Below are 23,731 nucleotides of genomic sequence, written 5' to 3' on the forward strand. Positions count from 1 at the left end.
ATTGGGCAAGCATCCCATCACTAAGACACACCCTCGGGTTTCTTTCTTTTTCCTTTTTTGAGGCAAGGTAGTCACTAAGTCATGCAAGCTGTCCTTGAACTCTACTATAGTCCAGACAGAAAGGTCTTGAACTTGTGATTTTTTTCTTGAGTAGCTAGATTATAGGTCTCTGTCATCAGACCCATCTAAACGCCTTCTACTCTCTATTTCTGGTCAAGAATTCATTAGCATTTACTGCTTTACTTGTTCTATTTTTTTTAAATAAAAAAAGAATCACTTAGTATTTTTATGTGTATCCGTATGTGTTCTTACATGAGTTTTTTGTGCACTGTGTTTATACGCATGTGTCCATGAAGGCCGGAAGTGGGCGTCAGAGCCCCAAGAGCTGGAGTTATGGGTGGTTTCAGGTCACCATGTGGCTGCTGGGAACCAAGTCCTAGTCCTCTGGAGGAGCAGCAAGTGCCATCAAACTGTGCTGGTGTTTTATCAACTGGGCACAGCTATAGCCATTTGGGGAAAAGGACTTTCAAATGGGAAAAAAAACCATCCAAGACTGGCCAACAGGCAAGCCTGTGAAGGCTTTCTCTTCATTAGCATTTGCTATGGGAGGGCCTCACCTGCTGTGGGCGTGGGGCCACTGCCTTCAGGGCAGGTGGTCCTGGGTGCTATAAGAGGGTAGGCAGGGTTGGGGATTTAGCTCAGTGGTAGAGCGCTTGCCTAACTCCGAAAAAAAAGAAAAAAGAAAAAAAAAAAAAGAGGGTAGGCAGAGCAGCATGGGAGCGCACCAGCAAGCAGCACCCTTCCATGGCCTTTGTGACAGCTCCCACCTTGAGTTCCTGCCAGGACTTCCCTGGATGGCTGACTAGAGACCTGAAGATGGAATTAACCCTTTCCTCCCCAAGCTGCTTTTGGGCATGGTGTTTTACCACAACAACCGAAACCCTGAGATACCATCTCTCCAGGCCTCTTGAACTTTTTTTTAAAAATTGCATTTATGTGTGAATACGTCTGCACGTGACAAGCGTGTGGAGACCAGAAGACAACTGTCGGAGCTGATTCTCCCCCCTGCCACGTGCATCCCATCCCATCTGGAGTTCGAGTCCAGATCACTAGGTGTGGCGGCCACCCCTTTACTCTCTGGGCCATCTTGCCAGCCTCTTCACAGCTATTCCCAAAGAAGATTCGCACATGTCCCTTCTGGAGTTTAAGGCATTTGGAAAGGACTGCACAGTCGTGCTGGGCTGGTAATGCGTGGGCAGGCTGTCTACAGATATCACTTGTCCCTCCCAGGCAGTTCAGCAATGCGTCCTGACAGTCTTGGGGTGGGGGAGGGGGGACGATGACCGAGATATGTGACTGCTGGGGGTTTATCTCACAAATCCCAGAAATTACACGCACATGCTCAATTTCATTCCCATTTGGGCTGGAAATAAGAATACAGAAAATCTCTGCCCTTGGGACCCATTGAAATATGATCGAGGACACTCCAAACGCTGATTCTGTGCTAAATAAATGTCTTGCATCACCTGTTCTGAAGGGAGAGTAGACAGCCTATGTAAAGTTTGCTTGAGGATGTGCGTGCTCGAATTAAATTGAGTCAGACTTGCTTTGGGAAATATCTGAGACTATGCATTCTATGGCAATAACTAGGGTACTCATGAGAGTCCCTCAGTACTGGAGGGGACAGCCACCTCTACCAACTGAGTAGTTCTATCCTCCGCGTGATCCCTCTACCTCTGCTGTTGACTGGAGTCAAACAGGAGTAACCCAGGCTGTACCACTCACACTCTGCTTTTGGAATTGCAGGCCTGGACATGAGGGGTTAAGGGAGGGCTAAAGTAGAGAGACTCGCTTCTGAGCTGACGGTGCTCCTGCAAACATGGTGAACATCCCTAAGACCCGCTGGACATTCTATAGGAAATGTGGGAAGCACCAACCCCACAAGGTGACACAGGACAAGAAGGGCAAGGGTTCTTTGTATGCCCAGGGAAAGCGACGTTATGACAGGAAACAGAGTGGCTATGGTGGGCACTCAAGGGCTGAGGTCAATGCTTAGTCAGCCCTGATGGAACCTACATGTCCGAAGAATGAGTGGGAGAGGCTGCCTTACTGAGAGATGTGCAGGGCGAAGACGTGAAGAGGGAGAGACCAGAGCCTGTGTGGCTGCAGAGGTGCCAAGGGCCTGCACCCCAGTCTGTCTCAGCCATTAACACAACCTCTCTGTCAGGGGAGAGGGGCAGGACTTTCTGGGTTCTTAGCTACAAAATAGAGCAGTGCTGGGAAGAAAAGGCTACATTCGCACCTCTGTGGGGCTCACCTGTTCAAGCCTTGGCAGTAGCCAATGGTGGGGTTCTGCCAGGAGAAGGCCAGGAGCACACGGCGGAGCTTGTCAGGGAAGCTGGAGGTAGGGCAGGTGAAGTGCTTGTTGGTGGGGAAGGTTCTGTTGAGGTCCAGCTCGATCTGACGAGCAGCAGGGTGCTCACATGCCCGGCCCCGGGCCAGAAGCTCCTGGTAGCAGCCTGAGGAGTGCAGGTGCTGGACACGGCGGTGGACCAGCCACCTCCAGACCCGTGGGCGGTGCTCTCGGGGCACACCTGCCCGTAGCAGCTGCTTGAGTTCAGCTGAGGGCATGAGCTCGGTCAGAGTAGCCCAGCGGTCCCGTAGTGGCCTCTCCACGGCCTCGAGGGCCAGCAGGTGGTGGGAGCGCACTTCCAAGGCCTGGATCTTGGCTAGTAGTTTCAGGTCTTCCACCTCGTAGTCTGGCACTGTCAGGAAGCCATAATCATCATACTCGCTGTTGGCAAAAGGGCCACATTAGCACGACTGTCCCTGGGTGGGCTCCCACCCTGGGTGCACTGAGATCACTCTAGTGCCCGGCCTCAGTTTGCTGATCTGTACGTGAAGATGAGGGAGATCCCCTTCGTAAACAGAAGAACTTATATGCAGCCCAGGAGAGATGCATTTACTGGCTGCAATTCACTGTGTGTGCAGTGTGTGTCACCTTAGCCATCCCCAGGCTCCCTGGGAGGTGGGGCTCCCCACCCGCATTATGTGGGGGCTGAACACAGAGTGCAGAAAGGCAAAGTGACCTGCTTAGGGACGCAGAGCAAAACCGGCAGACAGTGACCCAGGAGCCCAACTGACAGGACTTCCTGCTTTGGCTGTGCTCAGCCAGGGTTTGGCTAGAGGAGCCAGCTTGAGTAATTGTGGGCGTGGAGGCTAAGTGGTTTGTGGGCCTCCAACAAGCCCTGCCCTCTCAGCTGTGTGCACTGCATACTATGTGCCTGGGCCTGGGGAGTCCACTGCTGTGAGGTGCTGGCATACGTGGCCAGAGACACATGATCTCATCGTGCCCGCAGCCCCTCCCTGGTTGCCCACTGGGTTCACCTGACAGGGCTCAGCCCCACGCTGTCGGAAGCCTCTCCTGCTTCCCACTGCAGTGCCTCCTGGACCAGCTGCTGCAGCAGCTCAGGGAAGTCACCAGGCTCAGCCCCTGCCGCTTCCTGCAGCCTTCGAAGTCCGGCCAGGTACTTGCTTTCTACCTGGCAGTTCCTGGCTTGGAGGTAGGCGCACTGTGAGAGTGGAGTAGCTGGTCAGGCTTCTGGGCTGCTTAGGCTGCCAAAGCCACGGATAGCTTTGGGCCCTCCCTCCCAATTCTGCTTTCCCTGCCCACCCCTCTCCTGGACCTGCAAATAGAGAAAGGAGGCCATGACTTACAGCGGGGAAGTGAGAGAGACCCAGGACTAAGGGGGGAGCTGGATTCAAAAGGAGGGGAGGGGAAGAGAGGGGAAGATATGGCACAGCGCACTCGCAGCTTGGAGTCTCATTCTGGATCAGACACTGTGGCCTGTGGTAAGTCAGCTAATACGCCAGTTCACCCTGCACCTCAGGCTCTTCATTTGTAGAACAGGGGTAACACGGGGGTTTCAGCATTCTGGCAAGGATCAGTGAGACCCATGTAAAGCACTGTCTGGCACTAGGCACAGAGACAGTTCCACAAGTTTAACCTGCAGAATACCGTCAGGGCTCCCTCTGCAGGTGTGACCCACAGGATGCTCTCAGGCTCCCCCTGCTGCCCTCACTGTGGACTTCCCTTTCTATGGCTTTTGGGCACCCTCTTCCTCAGCCTGGAGTGTGCCCCTGCGCTCCCACCCCATCACCACTTCGGTGAACGGTCAGCCGGCTGTGGGTGAGTCAGCTGCGCTCCCTGGGCCTTGAGTTTTGTCTCTGTGAGGTGGAGAGGGTGGAATTTCGGCATCTCTGCTGGGCCAGCTTAATTATCATCTTGGCCTCAGGGCTGAAGATGCAAATGCTACAGTCCTGCCCAGGGCCACTTGTATGCTGTCTATGGACACTTCAATCCAACCCTCTGGGGAGCCTCTGGCCTTCCTCTCCTCCTGGTTTTTCCCCGTCCACCTCTTTCCTTTCACTGACAACTTTCTGTGTCTTGTCTTCAATGCTGCAGGGATTTGGGGAAGGGACTCCAGACCGCTCCGAATGCCATGCCTACCTTCTGCAAATCTGCCACCACAGGAGTGACAGGCCTGAGAGATTAGGGAAGTGGAGGTGGGGAGGCAAGGGGCAGGGAGTGGAGGAACACGAATGTGGCCATCAACCCCTTGTACCTTGGTCAGCAGGGCTTTCTCCTTCTCGGCCACCTTCCTCCAGATCTTGGTGACCTGGTGGATCTCAGAGTTGAGGAAGCGGTTCTGGGTCCGATATGCTTCCATGTCATCCTGGAAAAAAGCAAGGTGCGTCAGTGGTGGTACTGCAACCATCCTGCTCTGGAGAAGTCACCCTCAAAGGAACAGCCGAAGATCCTTCCCAGAAGACACAGAGAGGGAGTCTGAAAGACTTTTCCAGCAAGATGTGGTAGGGAGAACGCTAGATATGGGGTTCAAGATGACTGCCATCTCTAGACCTTTCTTAGCTGTGAAATGGCAGATATGAACCTCCCCTTCAAGGGTTGGGAGAGAACAGGGCTAGCAGGTAACATCAAACGAGTGACAGAACTCAGAAAAGCACTCAAACACTGACCTTCTGCTCCATTGAGACAGGGTCTTAGGTAGCTCGGGCTGGCTTCCAGCTCACTAAGTAGCAGCAGTCGGCCTTGAATTCCTCTGCTTCCTTCCTCCCTCTCCCACATTCTAGGATGAGGCATGGCCTCTCCCTGCCCTGGCTGTTTTTAAATCAGCACAGAGCGTCAGGTATTGCAGCTGTGTGGATTGCTTCTCGTTAAGTATCTCTTTGTACACATGACGGTGTGATGCTCAAGGGTTTTGTATACTTTCGACCAGGCGACTCAAACCCAGCCTGTGTAGCATCCGAGGACGGGCTCTGCCCACTGCCAGCCCCTTCTTTTTCTTTTCTGTTTTTCTTTCTGGTGTTGTATGTTTGTTTGAACAGGGTCTCATGTGCCCCAGGCTGGTCTCAAATCTGCTACATAGCTGAAGATAGCTTTGAACTCCAGACCCTGCAGCCTCTGTTTCCCAAGTGCTAAGACTGAGGCTGTGTAGAGTGGATGCAGACCTGAGCAGAACCACGTCACACCGAGAGTCATGGGAGAGGCAAGGCTTTACCCTGGTGCGGCTGAACATAAATAAACCCATGCCCTCACCAGTGCCGAGTTTCCAGGCTCCTGGTGCACGGGAGCAGGCTGGCCGTCCCGGCCCAGCTTTTCTGCACGTGTCTATCCTTCCTTCCTTCCTGTGTTGTCCCTGTTGGGTCAATCCCAACGCTGTGCAGTTCTTGGCAATGTGCATATACCACCACACATGGCTTGTCCTTGCTTTTCTTGAGGTGGTCCCATTATGTATCGCAGGCTGGTCCCTAACTCACCCTCCTCCTGCTTCAGTCGCTAGACTAGCTGGGATACACAATGTACGCCTCCATGTGCAGTTCCAACAGCTATTTTTTTTTAACCCTACTGGGAAATTTTCTATAGCTAAGTTCTCTCTCTCTCTCTCTCTCTCTCTCTCTCTCTGTATGTATGTATGTATATGTATATGTGTATACACACACATATGTGACTTATATGTCACACACATATAGTATATATATATATGTATATATATATATATATGTATATATATATATGACAGCTGCTGTCTGAACAGAAGAGAAGCTGGGTGAGCCACTGGAAGGAAGGAGCTGGGTGAGCCACTGGAAGCTTCCATACAGAGCTATAGCTGTCACTCACAACCTTCATTTCCCATTGAGAACATTCCAGAAGCCATCCAAGCATACTGTGCACTCATATCCCCTGAGAGCCCAAGCCTTGCCTTTCCTGCTGGGGAAAAGTCCCAGGCTGTTAGTCACTGGGTGTGACCGACCGCCACAGCCCATCTGTCCCCTCAGTCTGCTTGCTGGAACTGATTGTGGGAATTCTTACCCAGTACCTGGGATATGCCACAGGCACCTAGGTGAGGGCTTAAAGTGTCTGTCAGCCCTGCAGTCCCACTGTGTGCTATCTGAGGGTGAAGTGTTAAAGTAGCACTGTTCCCATTTTACAGATGAGGAAACAGTGAGCCCCTCAGTGATGCAGCTGGCGTGTAAAAGCGAAGAACCGAACCTGGGGATGTTCAGCCCACAGCAGGCACCCAGCAAGCAGCACTGCCTACCCAGAGTCACCCAATCCGGCTCCGTCTTCCCACCCCTTCCAGACCCAGGCTCAGCACAGGCAATTCGGACATTGAGAATATGGATTTGTCACATAGGGTGGCCGTTTCCAGGTCAAAGAGAAGGTAAGAGGTGTCCAGGCAGGGGGTTGGGTGTGAGCACCCCTTGGAGGGATGCCTTGGAGGCGGCTGGGCGGCCTCCAATCAGCTTGGTACCCTACCTTGGGTGCTCTCCTTGGCTCAGAACTGTAGGGAGGAAAAAGAGAGACCTCAGAGAAGAAAAACACCACACAGAGTCAGAGCAAAGCAAGAGGACAGCATGCAGGAGGAGCCCAGGAGAGGAGAGCCTGCCATCACCAGGCTCAGGGGAAGGACCAGACATCACAGATTGTCACAGGAAATGCTTGTGTGGGAGGACCTGAGTCTACCATGATGCCTGCTGCTGCTGTGATCCGAACCATCTCCCCCTCGTGGCTCAGCTGTCCGCGCTGGCAGTGCCCCAGCTGGACTAGACTTCCCAGTCTTCCCAGCCTGATCCCCTCACTGTCCCAGCTAGGACTTTATGTAGTCTGGGCTGGCTTCAATGGATGCCGAGGGTGGCCTTGAATTCCTAATCCTCCTGTCTCCACTTCCCTCCTAGATACAAGGATTATGAGCCTAATTTGGTGGTAGTGGGCTCCCCTACCCTAGCTTTGACATTTAAGAGGTCAATGACACTACTCTTGAAAGGACAGGGTAAGAAGCCCTTTCTCTAAGACTGGGTGCCCTGTCTCAGGCAAGCAGGAAGTGTGAGCACTCTCTGGGCAGTCGCTGATGAAGGCCGCTCAATGGGCCTTCTGAGAGCTATGAACTAAGCCACACTTGGTCCATGCAGCTCTCTCTGCCAGGCCCCTGTACAGGGCTCTGGAGCCGGATCTACAAGTGTAAGATCCCAGGCTGTGAGTCTCCTTGCCATGGACCTCAGTGAAAAATGATCCTCCCACAGAGGTGAGTGAAGGCCACACTCTGCCTCCAGGGGCGGCAGGATAGCAAGTGGCCCTTGGCACTCCAGAGCCATCCGGGTGACCCGTGTTTCAGCACTGTGCTGATCTATTGAGTCTAAACCCACGGACTCCTGAGGAGGAAGGAGGAAAGGAGAACTGTGGCATATAGGGCAACAAGAATCATTCCCACCGCCACATACATGGCAGGGGCTTTCTGGCAGGCCTCAGGGGGCTTGCCCTTCTGCTGTATTCCTAAATAGCATTTGACTCCAGGCTAACAGCCATCCTGCCCCTGCTAGTTTGGGGTACGGGTCTCAAGTCCCCTTCCTTCATTCAAAGTAAGAGTTAGGCCACTTCCCACAGAGGAGAGAGAACTTGACCAAAGCTAATCAGCTAGCAAGGCGCAGAATGCAGGACTCAGCTCTGGGGTTAGCTTGCTTCATGGGGTGGGCAGTAGCCATGCTTGAGCCCCCTGTGCTTCTCCCAGAGGCCTGCCCCCCACCTCTCCTTTCCACCACCCAGCAGTTCTTTGGCCCTAGTTACAAAACATGGGAGGTCATGAGAGGCAGTGTTTGGGACCAGACTGGCTCTGGTTCTGTGTACTGTCCTTAGAGACAAGAAAGTGAGGGTCGAGAGCATCTGTCCTTAGCCTCAGGCATGCTGCTGCTTGGGCAGCTCCTGTCACAGACTTTACAGAGACCCTGTATCACACCTCGAATGGTGTCCCCAACGCTCCCGTCACCCCGTGAGTTGGGATGGTCTGAAGAGAGAGATGAGGACAGAGAAAAGGAAGCCGAGCGAGGCATGAAGTGGTATAGAGAGGCTGGGAGAGCGTCTGTGCAGAGCAGGTAGACTAGTCACAGACCTGAGCTCCAGCCCAGCCCTGCTCCCACCTCTACACTAGCTGCCGGGCAAGCGTCTTTACCCCGAGCACTCGAAGCTGGAAAGTGGGAGGTCCCCATCGGTCAGCCACTGCCTTGCGGGGCTGGCACAGGCCAGAGTGAGCTGATACTTTATTAATGCTGCCGGCAGTCCTGGCATGTGGGGAGCCCTCAGTGGTGTCTACTGCCCTTGCCTTGGACCAGCCACAGGGCAGCCTGGGAGCCTTGGGCCTCCTGGGTAACAGAATGGCATTGAAGGAGGCTGTACAACCAGGGCCCAGACTGGGCTATGCTTGGGTTCTTCCGGTGATAAGCTGGGAGCCTGTTCATTTTCCAGAGGCCTGGCACAACACCAAACGGTCACACTGCATTGGGTCTTCACAAAGAGAGGGATGGAAGAGAAATTGTCCTATTACTACCTAGTTCTGGTTTGAATGTTCCAGAATGAAGGGTGATTTCTGCCCTGACTAGAAAACCACTCATGGTACCCTCCCCAGAGGCCAAGATAGCATGCTGGGTGGAGAGGGGGGCCTACCTTCAGATGCTCCAACCTCTCCTGCTGGCTCAGGAAGTCACCATTGGTAGCATCAGCAGGCTGGGGTTGTGCAAGGTCTTCCGTGAGCTTCTGGGAGAGCTTGCAGATGACCTGCTGCTTGGCCTGGTTCTTGTCCATGAGCAGCTGCACATGCTGCTGAAGCGCCTGCACCTGCTGCTCCCGCAGGCCAGCCTCGTGCACCAGGCGCTCACGGTCCTGCTCCAGAGCCTCCACCCTCTGGTTCAGCTCTGCGATCTGCCGCACCTTGTGCCGGACCAGCTCCAGCCGATCTCTGTCCTCGGTGGCTGCCAGGTACGCACTGGAGGCTCGCTTCTCTTGCTGGGCAGCCTCCAGGGCCTTGTGTAGGATTATCACCAGCTCCTGGGTGGGAAGGGAACAGTCATGAGTGCTAGGGAGGGAGGCATGCACTGTCACATGCTCTCTCTAAACTCGGAGATGCCCAGCAGCTCCCCTGGGCATCCCAAGACTCAGTTCTGACTTCCCGGTCCAACACGAGGGGTAGCTAAGCACAGGCTATCCGGCAAAACAAAACAAAGCAACAGAAACCCTCACGCCACAGCAAATTCTGCCTTAAAATGGGTGAGCAGAGATGTGGGCTCCCTGGGTCCTGTTCCCTTTCCTTCTGGCTGGGAAGCGACTGGAAGGAAGGGTTACCCAGTCCCCAAAGCTGAAGTTCATGCTGAGGATAGGAGAGCTGCCCACCTTCACCAGCTCAGACTTGCTTACTGTTACCAGGATTCCACAGTGCAAGAGGGAATAGAGATTCTACGGGCTATAGCATTCTGAGGCTTCTCTGTCAGAGGAGCTGATCCCTCACTCCGACTTACGCATGTCTACTCTGGAGAACAAACTGAAGCCCAGGAGAGTTCAGGGGCAAAGCAGCCAGACCCCAGGGCCTGAGCTTAGTAACGGAATTGGGGTGTAGATGTGTGGCATGTGGGGTACGCCTCTTGCCTCTCACTCTGAGCCAGCCAGCCATTGCTAACGACTGGGGCATCCCTTCTCGCCATGGTAGTTGAAGCTTCAGAATCCTCAAGACGGCGTCTGTGATGGTTCATCTTGATGGGATCTAGAATCACCGTGGAAACAAACGTCTATCTGGGCATGCCTGGGAACCAGTTTCTAGGTTAGAGGTTAACTGAGGTGGGGAGACCAGACCCACTTTAAATGTGGGTGACATCATTCTGTGGGCTGGGGTTATGGACTGAAATCAAAGGAGAAGAAGAGGGAGGAGAGCTGGGCATGCATCAGCCTCTCTCTGCTTCCAAGTGCGGATGCCAGGTGAACTTGGGCTGCCTCGAGTTCCTCCTGCCAGGACTTCTCTGCATTGCAGGAATGTAACTTTGAACTGTGCTTCAAAATAGCACCTTTCTTTTAAGTTGCTTTTGTTACAGCAACTGGAAAAGTAAGGAATACAGCATCCAGACAGCCACATCCAAGCAAGCGGTGATGGGACTGGAGGAGAAATCCAGGCCACTCAACCAGGCAAACTCAATCTCTTTTTGTCTAGCCTTCAGCCCAGCAATGAGAAACAGTGCCAGCAAGGTGGGTCCAGGAAGCAAGTGCTAGCTGGTGTGGAAACAGCACCGGCCTTTCCTCCTCTGACCCCAGGTCCACAGCACTTCATGGTGCCTGAGGTCTCTAACTTCCCAGGACTCAGGCCTGTTGTGCCCAAAGAAGGGAAGGAATGGATCCTGCGATCTGAGCTTCAGGAGCCTGATGCGGGGAGGCCCCACAGGTTACTGTCTGACCCCGATAGTGTGCTTGGAATACAGTCTCTCTGTGACACCTTAACTGTGCCCACGCTGCAGTGTTCCGGCAAGTGGATCAGCTGGATGGAATTAACTACTAAGCATGACTCCATTTGGGAGACCTGCTGGAGACCATGCCTGAGCGGTTGGTAAGACCACCTTGGGTCTACCGACAAATCTCTTCTCTAGTTCTGGACTGTTTTGAGACAAGCCTTTACTATTAGCTCAGGCTGGCCTTAAACTCATGACCCTCCGGCCTCAGGCTTCCAAGTTCAAGAATTAATCACACACCATCATGGAAGGTGGTGACAGTTCCCATTTCTGAGGACTGCAAAGACTGGGAGTAAAGATGGGCCACTGTAGTGGAGTGGTTGGCTGTGAGATGGGGGCGAGTGGGTTTGGTGGGGCACAGTGGCTTCTGCCTGGGATGGAGGTGATGAAAGGCCCTTACACTTGGTAAAACCATTCATAAACGTTGAGGAATGAAGAGGGTGAGAGGTGGTCTACAGCTAGTGGGACATGCGGCTGGGGCGGCCTTTCCAGGCTAGGCCCCCAAAGAGAGCCCAACGATAACCCAAGCAAAGGCAGGGGAACAGAAAGGGCAGGTTTGGAGCCTTGGCAGCTCTTGGGTGTGGTCAGCAGGTGGGGTGGGGAAATGATTGCACAGCAGACCACTATGTCTGGAATGTTCTACAGTGGAGTCACAGCTTCCTGGGGCTCTAGTGAGAGATTAACATTCCTGTGGCTCCAGGGTCTAGCTGAGACTTGGAGATGGCCCTGGGTCACCGCTGGGTGAAACAGGCGCAGACGCCACGGCTGGTCTTGCTCTGGACCAGAAGCCCCTAAGTATCTTCCTCTCCATCAGGGGATCTGGATGCCAACTCATGACAGCCAGAGAGCTCCTTCCCTCGCTTGGTTCCCAGCATCTCCAGACAGGTTTCCAACCACCCCATCCCTGCACCAGAAGACAGGCTGGGGGGAAAGGAACCTGGGGAGAGGAGGCAGCCTCACAGGAAGTTCAGAGATACAGGAAACCTGGAGGCCAGAAAGACCCCGTGGTCAGACCTTCTGCCCAGACACTGGGCTGTCACATGGAGACTGAAGCCCAGGGAAAAGCTATGACTAAAGGGTCAGTGGGCTAGAGGAGAGGGCTCCCAAGTCCCAGGTTCAGAGCCCTGGCTTCTCATACCCCAGTACACGGGCTCTGCAGCAGAATTCTTTCCATTTAAAGTGGAAACAGGCCCCAGACACAGCGGATAGCCAAGGTCCAGGTGTGCCAGCTTCTGGAAGGATCGGAGATTGGAGGCCAGCTACACCGTGAGACTTCTTTGCTACAACCCCATAGGCGTATCACCAGTGAACGGGCGGTAAATCACGCATGTTGTATAAGTACAAGGGGATATTATTCAACCTTCGAAAGAATGACCTCTGGCCTACCTTATCACAGGGATGGGTGCTTTCTTTTCATGAAAATGTTTTTAAAATTTCAAATGTTTAGTTATTACTTGTCTATGTGTGTGTGTCCGTATGTGGTCGTTTGTAGATGGGGGTTGGTTCTCTTTCCACCGGAGGACAGAACTTAGGTCATCGGGCTTGGCGGCAAGTGCCTTTATCGACCGAGCCACCTTTTCAGCTCTAAATAGCACGGCACACTAAGTGGAACGAGCCAGTCAGTCACGAACACGGCTGTGATTCTGGAGGTCAAAGGTAAACTAGAGTAGTCAAGTCTCGGAGCTGAGAACAGTGGTCCCCAGGCTGGGGAGCAGGAGTGGAGCTGTAGAATGGCTCAGGTTTCCTGTTATCTAAGAGAGCAGACACAATGTTGTAGACCTGAGCGCTTCAAAATGGCTGCAGGGTGCCACGAGGTGGCAAAACTTGTAGTTGTGGCATCGGGAAGGAGAGACAGGGAGATCACAAACAACCAAACCAAACCAAGTCAAACCAAGCCAAACTGCCAAATGGTAAATTTCATGCTACCTTTTTTTTTTTTCTGGTGGTGCTGGACCTGGAACCCAGGTTCTTGTAGACGTTAGCTAAGTGTTCGCCCCCTGAGCCACGCATCCAGTAGTCCTGTTCTATGTTTTTTTGTCTGTCTGTTTTGTTTTTTAACTACAATTAAGTTGTTCGCTTAGGCTGGGGTGTAGACGGCACTGGAGTACTGGCCTCTCACGGGGCCAGTCTGGCTCTAGTCCCAGCACTACATAGTATAGTTGTTAAAAAGGGACACGGTCACATTGCTTTTTTTCTGACCAAATACTTCATGCTTCTTATGCAAAGTTTTGATGACTTGAAAAAAATATAAAATTACCGTTTGGAACCAGTATTGATTGTACTGGCACAAATGGCTCAAACTCTCGCCTTTTAAGAAACTAGGATGCGGACGTGTCTGTGAGGACCCTTGGTAGATGGGCCTAAGCGGGTGCACAGTGAGAGCAGGCTCAGTGAAGGCTGGAAAGTGGACAAAGACGGATAGGCTTGGCAATGCCGTCACCATAGGACCTGCCAACTACATTAGCCACATGCTAGGCTTATACCCATCTCGTGGAAACCAGCTTCACTCTTCACATACGGACCTTAGAGAAAGGCTAAGGGAGGTGTGTGACTCATCACTTCTGAGACAGCCTCTCAAGTAGCCTCAGGAGTTTGCTGTGTGACTAAGGATGGCCTTGAACGTCTGGTCATTCTGTCTCCGTCTCCTGACTGCTGGGATGGCAAGGGTGTGCTTCATGTTAGACCTGCACGCTACTGGCGTGGGCTCCACCCACCGCAGTTTTGAAGTTAGCAGCACCCACATGGGACATGCCAGGGACGCAAGGATGGATGCGGCGAAATTCCCTGCATCCTGGGCCCCTGCGGAGGATGGTTCTCAGTTTCCACGACTGTAAAATCATAAGCAATGCCTGAGGAACAACTCTAGGAAGCAGAAGAACTGTGTCTCAATTCTATTATTGTCTGGGCCATCTCAGATGTTCAGACCTGGTCATGAGTGGTTTTATTTTCCTTTTTTTTTTTTTAAAGATTTATTTATTTAATGTATATGAGTGCTCTGTTTGTTCATCTGCAGGCCAGAAGAGGGCATCGGATTCCATTACAGATGGTTGTGAGCCACCATGTGGTTGCTGGGAATTGAACTCAGGACCTCTGGGAGAGCAGTCAGTGCTCTTAACTGCTGAGCTATCCCTCCGGTCCCCTTATTTTCCTTTTTAAAGCCAATATGTCATCCTTTTAAATCAGCCTTTATTTTGCTGGTTTGTGTGCACCCATATGTGCATGACTACGTGAAGTTCAGGAGAGTGGCTGGGAGCTAACATGGGCCTCTCTCTGTCTCATGTATTGATTTGTGGTCCCACTGGAAGCTATTAAGAGGCGGGAAACAGTTCTTGGGCCCCTGGGGCCTTTGAGAAGTGCTAGGAACAGATAAGGTCATGAGGACTTTATCTGTACTGCATCCTGTTGGCAAAGAGGAAAGCCAGAACACACACACACACACACACACACACACACACACACACACACACACCTTGTGATGCCATATGATGCCCTGAATTACCTCAGAACTCTGCCAGCAAGGCCATCCCAGCTGTGGTACTTCAGCCTTAAAGCTCAAGTTGATAGGGTGCTTACCTAACCTAAGCCAAGTGTGGTTGTGTGCACCCCAGCAATGGGAGGAACCGTGAGACATAGCAAACCTTTTCTTCACAAAGCAACCTGCCTTAGGCGTATTGCCACAGTCACACACAACAGGCTAATGGATCTGAGGCAGGTGCCTTCAGGCTGACCACTCCACAATTCTGTCTCATAATTAGCTTGGTGATAAAGACCTCAGTTCCAGTGCCAAAAGCCTTTCCTTGAATGTGTCAGCCAAGCTGCCCCCCAGCTCTCCTTCCAAGTCAGGGCCAAGCCCTGTCTGAAGACAGGTACTCTGAAGTTCTGGGGGAAGGGCACTGCAGGATTGTCCCTACCAAGTTTCCTAAACAAACAACAAAGATATCCCAAGTGACTCTACCTGGTCCCATTGGGGCCCAACTTTCCCAGCACCTGACAGATGGCCAACACCAGTCAACAGTCAGACACCTGCCAGGTTAGACAGCTTTCAAACTGGGTGTGACTATGAGCTCAGGGGCCTGGGGCACCAACTCGCCACCTGGTGCTGCGTCGAGTCTAAACCAACCTCTACGGGTCCAGCGATGGGGATTGCCAAGATGGATAATGAGTTAACGGGTGTCAGTCCCCAGTGGGCTTATCGACACAGGGAGGCATTGAGAATGCGCTCCTGTTTTGTGTCTGATGCTAGGCCATGAAATCGGGGAGGAGAGGAGGTAACCCTGGCTGTGGATAGCATCCTAGGGTTGCAGCATCAGACCTCCGGCAGGGAAAGGACTGAGTGGTAGTGGTAAATAGATCAGACTCTAAGCCCATGTTTGACTCCTGGGACACTCGGGTTTGGAGAGCTCTCAGGCCCTCAGACCTTCCGTTTCCTGTTCAGGAAGGGAGGGCAGTATCTGTGGTAAGAAGTACAGTTGATGCTCAGGCCGCCCTGTGTGCTGGGGCCACGACATGTTAATGTGCCCGTTAGCAGTCTCTAGCTTCCCTGCCCCATAGGATGGCAGAGCCTTCCAGGCCAAGGGTTTGCTCTCAATGTGCTTTCCACAGCAAAAAATTGAGGTGCAAATTCTCACAGGGTCACTGAATCCACTGTCTATGGTTCTCAACCTTCCTAATGCAGTGACCCTTTAATACAGTTTTTCATGGTGTGGGGACCCCCAGCCATAAAATTATTTTAGCTGCTACTTTATAATTGTGATTTTGCTATTGTTACGAACCATAATGTAAATATCTGTGTTTTCTGCTGGTGTTAGGTCACCCCCAAAGGGGTCATGACCTCCAGGTTGAGAACTACTGACCCACATGGTTGGCTGAACTAAGATATATTGCTATTTTCTCCTCACGCTCGAACGCTTTCCTACTCAGGAAAGCGTCTCTGGGTGTTGCCCCTGGGAGAGCCAGGAGCCATTTTTCCTCCTAAGGGACTCTGTCACAGTTAGCTTCAGCTGTCATCTCGTCAGAGACCCAGTCGCTGGGAGACAGGGAACTTCAACTGTCCAGATCAGACAGGCCTGTGAGGCAGGTGAACTTAGACCACACACAAAAGGTAGCTGAGCCAACCAGTGGAGACAAACCAGAAAGCGGCGTCACGGCCTTCCTCTCTCGTTCTCACTTCAAGCTTCTGCCTAGAGCTCCTGCCTCGCTTTCCTCAGTGAGGACCCTAACGTGTAGGATAAGATAACCCCTTTCCACACGATTGTGGTGTTCACCACAGCAACAGAAAACTAGAACAGACGCCAAGGGTCTGAGATAAACTTCTCTCTACCCAATATTTCCAGTGCCAGGTACCACCCTCTGGGTACCACTGGGGACCCAAGGCCTGGCTTCTCTGCTCCATCTGCCTCTGGCCACCTTGGTGTCAGCAGCTGGTTTGTTGTCCTTCTCTCCTGTCTTCGGTGTCTGGATGACTCATAAACACGTAAGAGCTGGTTGAATCCTGTGACCTGAGCTCTCACGTCACTGTTAGGCCGGGAACACATTTCCTGGAAGCTCTGACAGGGTCGGTCACTCCAGCCTCTCCTCAGAGCCCAGGGGAGTGAGCCTGCTCATTGTAAGGCAGGAGGAACCCACACTTAGGGCTGGGAGCACCAAAGTAAGAGCTTGATGGCCATACATGCAGCTGTGGGGCACTGTGGGTTGCCAGGTATAGACCCAGGTCTCTCCAGAAAGAACGGCCATAACTGCGTTTACTATGAGGATACAGGATGGGAGGTTACCAGACACGTCACAGTCAGAATGTAGACCAGCCCGCTCTGGGAGTCGCTGCTAGCCTGCCATGCATGCGTGAGACGGAGAAGTACACTCCTACTATAAGTCAAAGGCTAAACCACAAACCCTTTCTCCCAGCCACCTTTCTGAACAAAGTGAAGGTTTCCTGGAAAGTTACTCATTAAAAAAAATCCACATTTTGATAGGCCCAAACGACTTCCTCATGACCTTCTCTGTTTGAACGGGATATTTTCTGGCAATCCTTCTAGGCCTCTAAGAGTCTTGCCTTCGTTTTTTTGGAAGGAAGGCAGGGAGCTTCCAGAGGTTCACAGGTCTCCAAGGGCCTCCTGAGCACCTCTGACCATGTTATGCCTTAGAACGAAAGGCTAGGTAAGGGGTGAGCTACCCATGTATTCTAGGAAGAAGGGACATGTGGCAACAGGACAGGCGGTGTGTACAATCGGGGTTCCTTTTCCATTTTCTTCCAAGTTTGGGTTCGGGGCTTCAGCTACATGAATCTAGGGATCTGAAGCCATTACAGTTCAACTGAATACCTTCCAGTGACAAGGAAAGGAGGAGAAGACAGATCACTAGGCTCAAGAAAGACCTGAGCTCTCAGATCACTGCTATATCCCCACCTAGGACATCACATGTGGCAAGTACACACCTGAGTGTTCATGTACCCCGCAGCTGCTCTGCTAGGCAATGCATGTCTGGGCTGGGCCTGTGACCTTTACTCTCTTCCTTTCCAACACCAGCATGCTGCATGCACGCTATGGGCCTGAGGTGAAGATCCGTGAATGAAAGAAACCTTCCAATTGCCATCTACTTCACTAACTGTAACCGGGGCCTGTTGTGAAGGGGCGAGGCGAGGAAGGCAGAGAGTGCTTTTCTCAACTGCCTTCCCCCAAACAGGGCAGAAAACACAAGAAGAATCACAGGAGGGAACGGAGACTCAGCTATACAGAGCACATGCCCCACCCCATCCTGAGTCCTGTGCTGCAAGGGTCAGAGAAGGAAGCAGGAAGGGGCTCAGGCAGCCAGAGCTCAAGCACAAGCTTCCACCTTCCTCACAGGGGAAAGGAGCCCACCAATGCCTCATCTGGGCTCCGCCATAACAGCTGTGAGACCTTCACTGTTGCTCCGCTAGAGAGCGTCTCCCTCTGTAACTGCTACAGCCAACCTCTCACGTGAAAACTCAATCCCCTTTCCTGTCACAGCATTCTCTGTCCTGAGCCAGTCCCCCAGGTATCTGCACACAGTCAGAAGGTATGAATATTTCCCTGGCACACTGGGGATCCCTCCCAAGACCCTGCATCCAGACAGCACTGCCTTATCCTCCGTGTTGGGTCAGACCACCCAAGTCTGAGAGGCATCCAATAGTCAATTATTAAAGGAGGCTACCTTTGGTAGCCTCCCACCGCCTAGTTTGTGACAGTGTGCTTGTGAGTTACTGACAGCGAGGTACTTCTGACCTCTATAGCTGTCCTTTGAAGACCATCAACTACCTGTGCCAGGTTGGGTCGATGCACTGCACAGAGCGATCGATCCGTGAGGATCAAAGGCCATGTGGCACAACGGGGCTCCCGGGAACAGCTGGGGCTCACCTTCTGTGACTTGAGCTCTTTGGTGAGCATCAGCACCTGCTGTTCCAAAGCCACCACCTTCTCCTGGGCTGTGCGGCTCCGAGCCAGGCCGTCGGAAAAAAACGGAAAGGTATTGCTTTGCCGCTTGGGTTTCTGCATGGGACCCGAGGGCACGCAGGACCTGGGTGCAGACTTGGGAGGATCCTCTGGCTCCTTTTCTGCTTGAGGAGAGAAACACAGACGTCAGGACGGGCAGACCTACGGCTGCCTCATCCACATCTTCGGGCAACAGCATCTTTCTGCAACTGGAAAGGGGGAAATACACTGCCCTTATTTATGACTCATTACTAGGGATTCTGTGGGAAAAGTGGCACTCTGGGGACAGATGGCAGTGACAGTCACATAACAGCGTGAATGCATATAATGAATGGTGTGATGGGAAGTAATAAAATGGTGAGTCTTGTTATGTATATGTGTTTTACTACAATAAAACATTCTTTTTTTTTTTTTTTTGGTTCTTTTTTTTTTTTCGGAGCTGGGGACCGAACCCAGGGCCTTGCGCTTCCTAGGTAAGCGCTCTACCACTGAGCTAAATTCCCAGCCCCCACAATAAAACATTCTAACCTAGTGGTGCACGCCTGTATCCCAGCTAAGGAGGCAGGGGCAGGCGATTGCAGGTTCAAGGTCATCCTCGGCTATACAGCAAGTTAGAGGCCTGGGATACATGAGGCTCTGTCTCTTAGGGAAACCGACCTTGGTCTTCACCTCTGGAGTCTGAGGAGGGAGGGGAGCCTTGTGAGGCTCAGCAGGTAAACAAAGGAAACTCATCTGGAGAACAGAAACTTGGAAGATCCCAGAGGTCGCCCCTCCCCCAACAGTATAAACTTGAGTGACCTCTGCAGGGGGAGGAGGCCGACCAACCCACCTACAGAGAGCAGAGAGGTACACTACGGAGCTGCTTGCCATGAGCAGAGAGCTCCAGACAGGTCTTCTGGGCTGCTTTCAGGACCCGGCACCTATGTTGGGCATTTTTTGGTGATCCAGTTGCTTTTTTGAGTCACCCCTGACCTTTTTAAGAACCCCCACCTGCCCCTGTTAGTAACCCCAATAAAAATTCACTGGTTCAGTCAACAAGGACTTTGGTGTAATCATTATTTCGGTCTGTCATGGGTGCCCTTTCTGGAGTAAATAGACGTGTGTGTGTGTGTGTGTGTGTGTGTGTGTGTGTGTGTGTGTGTGTGTGTGTGTGTGTGTGGTGTGTCTGTCATATAACACACACTGGGAAGGACTGAGAGTTTGTGTTCCTATAACCCCAGGCTGAAGCTCTAGTCCTCCATCTAGCCCTCCACTAGGAGGCAGGGCCTTAGGTAATTTAGATGAAGGTCCAGCCCCACCATTGAGTTAGTGCCCTCAGAAGAAGGGGAAGATGAGAGCTGTCTCACCCACCTTAAAGGACACAGCATCGCTGCCTTCAAACCTGGAAAAGACTTCTCCTAGAACCCTACTCTTTACACTCGGACCTTGGACTCCTTAGCTCCCACCTAACTATAAAAACCACAGTGTGTTCTGCTACACACACACACACACACACACACACACACACACACACACACACACCTTTTGGAGGCAGGGAGGAGACAGGGCTTGGTCTCACCTGGAATGCTGGGATCAGAGATCAAGGGCTGCTCCCCTCTTTGAGGCTCTGCACTCTGTGACAACTCTTCCACGGGTGGCCCATGGGCTGTTGCTTGGGCCTGCTTGTTGCCTCGGATGTTGTACATGGTGTTCCTGAAAGGAGAAGCGAGGAGCATGAGGCCAGCAGTGTCTCTGCCTTTTGGCTGCCTGCAGAGTCTGGCCTCAGCAGCAAGCTTCCAATCATCCCAATTGGTCTCCTCAGCATCCTGTATGATGCAGCCCCAAGTCCCCAGCCCCATCCCGAGCCCCTCACCCTTCTTACATTGCCCCTTCTACACTACACTTCCCTACCCCCTTATTCTTGGTGAATTTCACACATACATACAGTATATCTCCATTTCTTTTTAGACTTATTTTATTTTATGAACGTTTTGCCTGCATGTATGCCTGGTAACCATGTGCACTTCTGCTGTCTGTGGTGGTCAGAAGAGGGTATCGGAGCCCTCAGAAATGGAATTACAGATGGTTATGAGCCATCATGTGGATGCTGGGAATTGAATGGGTGGGGGTCCTCTACAAGAATAAGTTCTCTGGGGGTTGGGGATTTAGCTCAGTGGTAGAGTGCTTGCCTAGCAAACGCAAGGCCCTGGGTTCAGTCCCCAGCTCCGAAAAAAAAAAAAAAAAAGAAAAGAAAAAAGAAAAAGAATAAGTGCTCTGAACCACTGAACCATTTATTTCCCCAGCCCCCTACAATGTATCACGACCATATCCTCCCTAACTTTCCCCTCCCACTTTCCCCAGCCCCCTCAACAAATGCCCTTACCACTGAGTCCAATTACTGCTGCCTGCTTGAGCAAGGACAATCTACCACTGGGCACAACCCTGAAGAACAATGGCTCTCCCTTCCCCAGTAGCCACTAGTTGCTAGTAGTGAGCCAGCTAGTGGTGGAGCCTCATGAGCCCCTCCCCCATTGATGCTGGGATTACTGACTGGCTAGATCTTGTACAGGTCTTGTGCAGGTAACCACTGCTCTGGCAATGGCCACTTGCATAAGCCTGGTTTCTGTAACCCCAACCCTGCTGCTGAAGTGTGTGCCCCACGCCTGTCATTCTGCTTATTGCTAGACTTAGAACAGAGCCTGTAGTAAGAAATTGCTTCATGTTCGTTGAATGGACTTGCTAACCTAACTTCCCCAAACCCCCAAACCCTCTGGCCTCCTAACCACCATGCCCAAAGGCCATGGGTGGCTCCCAGCTCTGCCGAGGTAAATTGTAAACATTTCCTGGCAGCTTTCTGCCTTTGCTCTCTTCTTAGACCCAGACCCATCCTGCCTTGCAGTCTCTACTGACTCAAGGGGCTTACGACACCAGTGGCCAGGCAGCTTCAGATTACAACGGCTTGTTGGGGCTGAGGCCCCAGTCCAGAGTCTAGACTTAACAACCTCTGTGTGCTTTACAAAAAGAAACCAGGTGGCACCAAAGGCTGTCCTGAAGCACAGACTACAACAAATTCATGGTCCACCACCAGATGAAGAGACAGCTCAGGGGCTCCCATTCAAAGAGATAAGACCACATTGATTCAGAAGTTAGTAGCAAGAGAGAGAAAAAGAGTTCTCCATGTGAACTGTTTGAAACTGCAGGCTGTGCAGAGAGACAGCCCATGCAGCACGAGAAGAAACAGGCCACCAGGAGGCACATCTGAACAGGCAGGGCAGCTATGGCTTGTGGCAGAGAGGATGATGGCTTCTGAGAGTCTGCCTCGGGCAAGCGTATTTCCCGATGGAGTTTTGTAGGAGGGGTTCTGAAGGCAGGGAGACTTAGCCATTGGTCTTTGAAATGTCCTGAGATCTGTTTCATGCAGACACACAGGTGGAGGGATCTAGTGCCTGCTTCAGATGTCTGTTGAATGTTCCCTCTTGTGATTCCACAATGACCTTACAACTAAAACCATCTGCCACGCAGAAAAAGGCTAACCTCGGCCCAGCCCTCCCCCTGTGTAGGCGTAGGGTGCGGGAGAACACTGTTTTCTTAATTCACTATGCACTTTAGGTTTTTCTGAGACAGGGTCTCTCATGGAACCCAGAGCTTGCTGCTCAGCTAGACTGGCTGGCCAGGGAGCTCTGGAGCACTTCCTGTCTCTGCTTTCCCTGTTGCTCCAGTTATAGATGGCACCTGAGGTCACTTACCACTGAGCATCTCTCTAGTCCTTTCTTTGAATTGCTCTCGGTCTTGGGACGGAGTCCCATGCACTTCAGACCACATCTCACACTTTACAGATTTACTCTGTGACAGAGGAATGACTCTGGACGTCTGACCTCTCTGCTGTGTGGCACCAGGGATCAAATGCAGAGCTCCACTGAGTCTGAGAGGCAAGGACCCCACCTGAGCCCTAGCCCTAGCCCTATACTTCTCCTGACCCAATCTTACTCTGCTAACTAGCACAGAGTAGCCATCAACGTTTTCTGCCGTACATAAAGGATAGGAAAAACAAAATAAATTTGATTTAATGTGTTGACTCTGTGTGTGTGTGTGTGTGTGTGTGTGTGTGTGTGTGTGTGTGTGTGTGTGTGTGTGTACTATGGCCAGCTACCATTTTGGGTTATACTGCAGCTGGAAGGCATTTACTAAGCAGCAGCCGAGTGGGGTGGGGTTGGGTAGGGTGGTCAGACAAGAGGACAGGAAAGGCAACAGACCCTGGCTGGGTTGTGTTGTCCCTGTGTGAGACCCATCCTTCGAGCAATATGATAGACAAGTCACTCTGGAAAACCCTCATTCCTCAAATGCTCAGACTGTGGAGAAACAAAACCTCGTTTTGCAGACTCTATTTCAGGTCTCAGAAAGGGGAGGGGGTCAGGGACCGAGCCTGACAATGGTGGTGAAACTTGGGAGGGGAGAAAAGGAATGTGAGTGCAGTGGGCACAGCAACTCTTCTCCAGATACTGCAGGACTGTCCAGGGAGGCCATCCCACCCCTTCAGGCTCTTTACAGACTAGTTGCCGGGTCTACTCACATTTCGAGTTCTTTTTCAGTCAGTCCCGGCAACTTGTGTCCTTTTACGACTTTGTCCATCTCATCTAAGTTTTAAACTCTGTTGGCATTACAGTTTCTCACAGCAATCCCCGAACTTGTATACTTTTTGACAGGAACTAAGTAGCCCAGGCTGACCTTGAACTCAGAATCTTCTGTTCTCAATCACCATGCAATCCTTTACAATGCACCCTTACAATCCTTTTGATATCTGTAAGGTTGGTAGTAATGACCCCCCCTTTTTTTTGGTCCCTAACTTTGGTAATTTGAATTTTCTCCCTTTTCTTGACCTAGCTAGAAGTTGTCAATTTTGTTGGATTTTTAGAAGAAAAACCATTTTTATTTTATTCATACATATGCCATGGCACAATTGGTGAGGTCAGAGAACACTTTTGGGCCTCTATTCTCTCCCTCCTCTAAATGTGTCCTAGGGATCGAACTCAGGTCCTCAAGCTTGGCAGCAAACACCTTTATCTGCTGAGCCATCTCACCAGCCTAAAACTATTCTGAACGTTTTATTCAGTCTGCTTGTTTTTGGGTTCAGGATAAGAAAAGAATGGGGTTGTATTTTCATGGACTGGCAAAGACTATAGTCATCACTCAGAGTAAGCTCAGCATTAGGATCCTAAAACCCTGACCTTTGGTTACAAAGGAGCCCTGACTCTTGGTCTGGTCATTTCCCTTCTTGGTTCTCATCTGAAAATAAATGCAAGTGGGCATGCTGGAGAGGTTGTTAGCCACCGAGATGGGGATTAGGCTGCGCTGAGCACTGCTACCCATAGGTCTCAAGGGTGCAAGCCACAGAAATTGGGGGAGGACCCAGGGACACGTGCGACAGCCAAAAGCACTGGCTAGTGGTGTGGCAGTCACCACTGCCCACA

At 51.8% G+C, this 23,731-nt stretch overlaps 1 protein-coding gene and 1 long non-coding RNA gene across 9 annotated transcripts in view; one reads left to right on the top strand and one right to left on the bottom strand.

Annotated features, from left to right (window-relative positions):
• The window catches only part of Tbc1d2 (TBC1 domain family, member 2), a 47,606-nt gene that overhangs the window by 8,834 nt on the left and 15,041 nt on the right, over positions 1-23,731 (bottom strand). For 3 of the 8 annotated variants that reach the window (XM_087548937.1, NM_001399163.1, XM_087548939.1), the window contains 6 exon segments: positions 19,843-19,976; positions 18,210-18,406; positions 9,017-9,397; positions 4,626-4,736; positions 3,388-3,572; positions 2,318-2,794 (listed from right to left, as the gene is read on the bottom strand). In XM_087548937.1, the coding sequence (XP_087405063.1) occupies positions 2,318-2,794; positions 3,388-3,572; positions 4,626-4,736; positions 9,017-9,397; positions 18,210-18,406; positions 19,843-19,976 (1,485 nt within the window). 8 annotated transcript variants of the gene reach the window in all.
• On the top strand, positions 11,107-12,289 carry LOC120102869 (uncharacterized). The gene is made up of 2 exons (XR_015620862.1): positions 11,107-11,917; positions 12,020-12,289. It is a non-coding gene; the product is annotated as an uncharacterized LOC120102869 (long non-coding RNA).

Source organism: Rattus norvegicus, chromosome 5 (assembly GCF_021556685.1).
Source record: "Rattus norvegicus strain SHRSP/BbbUtx chromosome 5, alternate assembly SHRSP_T2T, whole genome shotgun sequence".
In the NCBI taxonomy this organism is placed as follows: domain Eukaryota; kingdom Metazoa; phylum Chordata; class Mammalia; order Rodentia; family Muridae; genus Rattus; species Rattus norvegicus.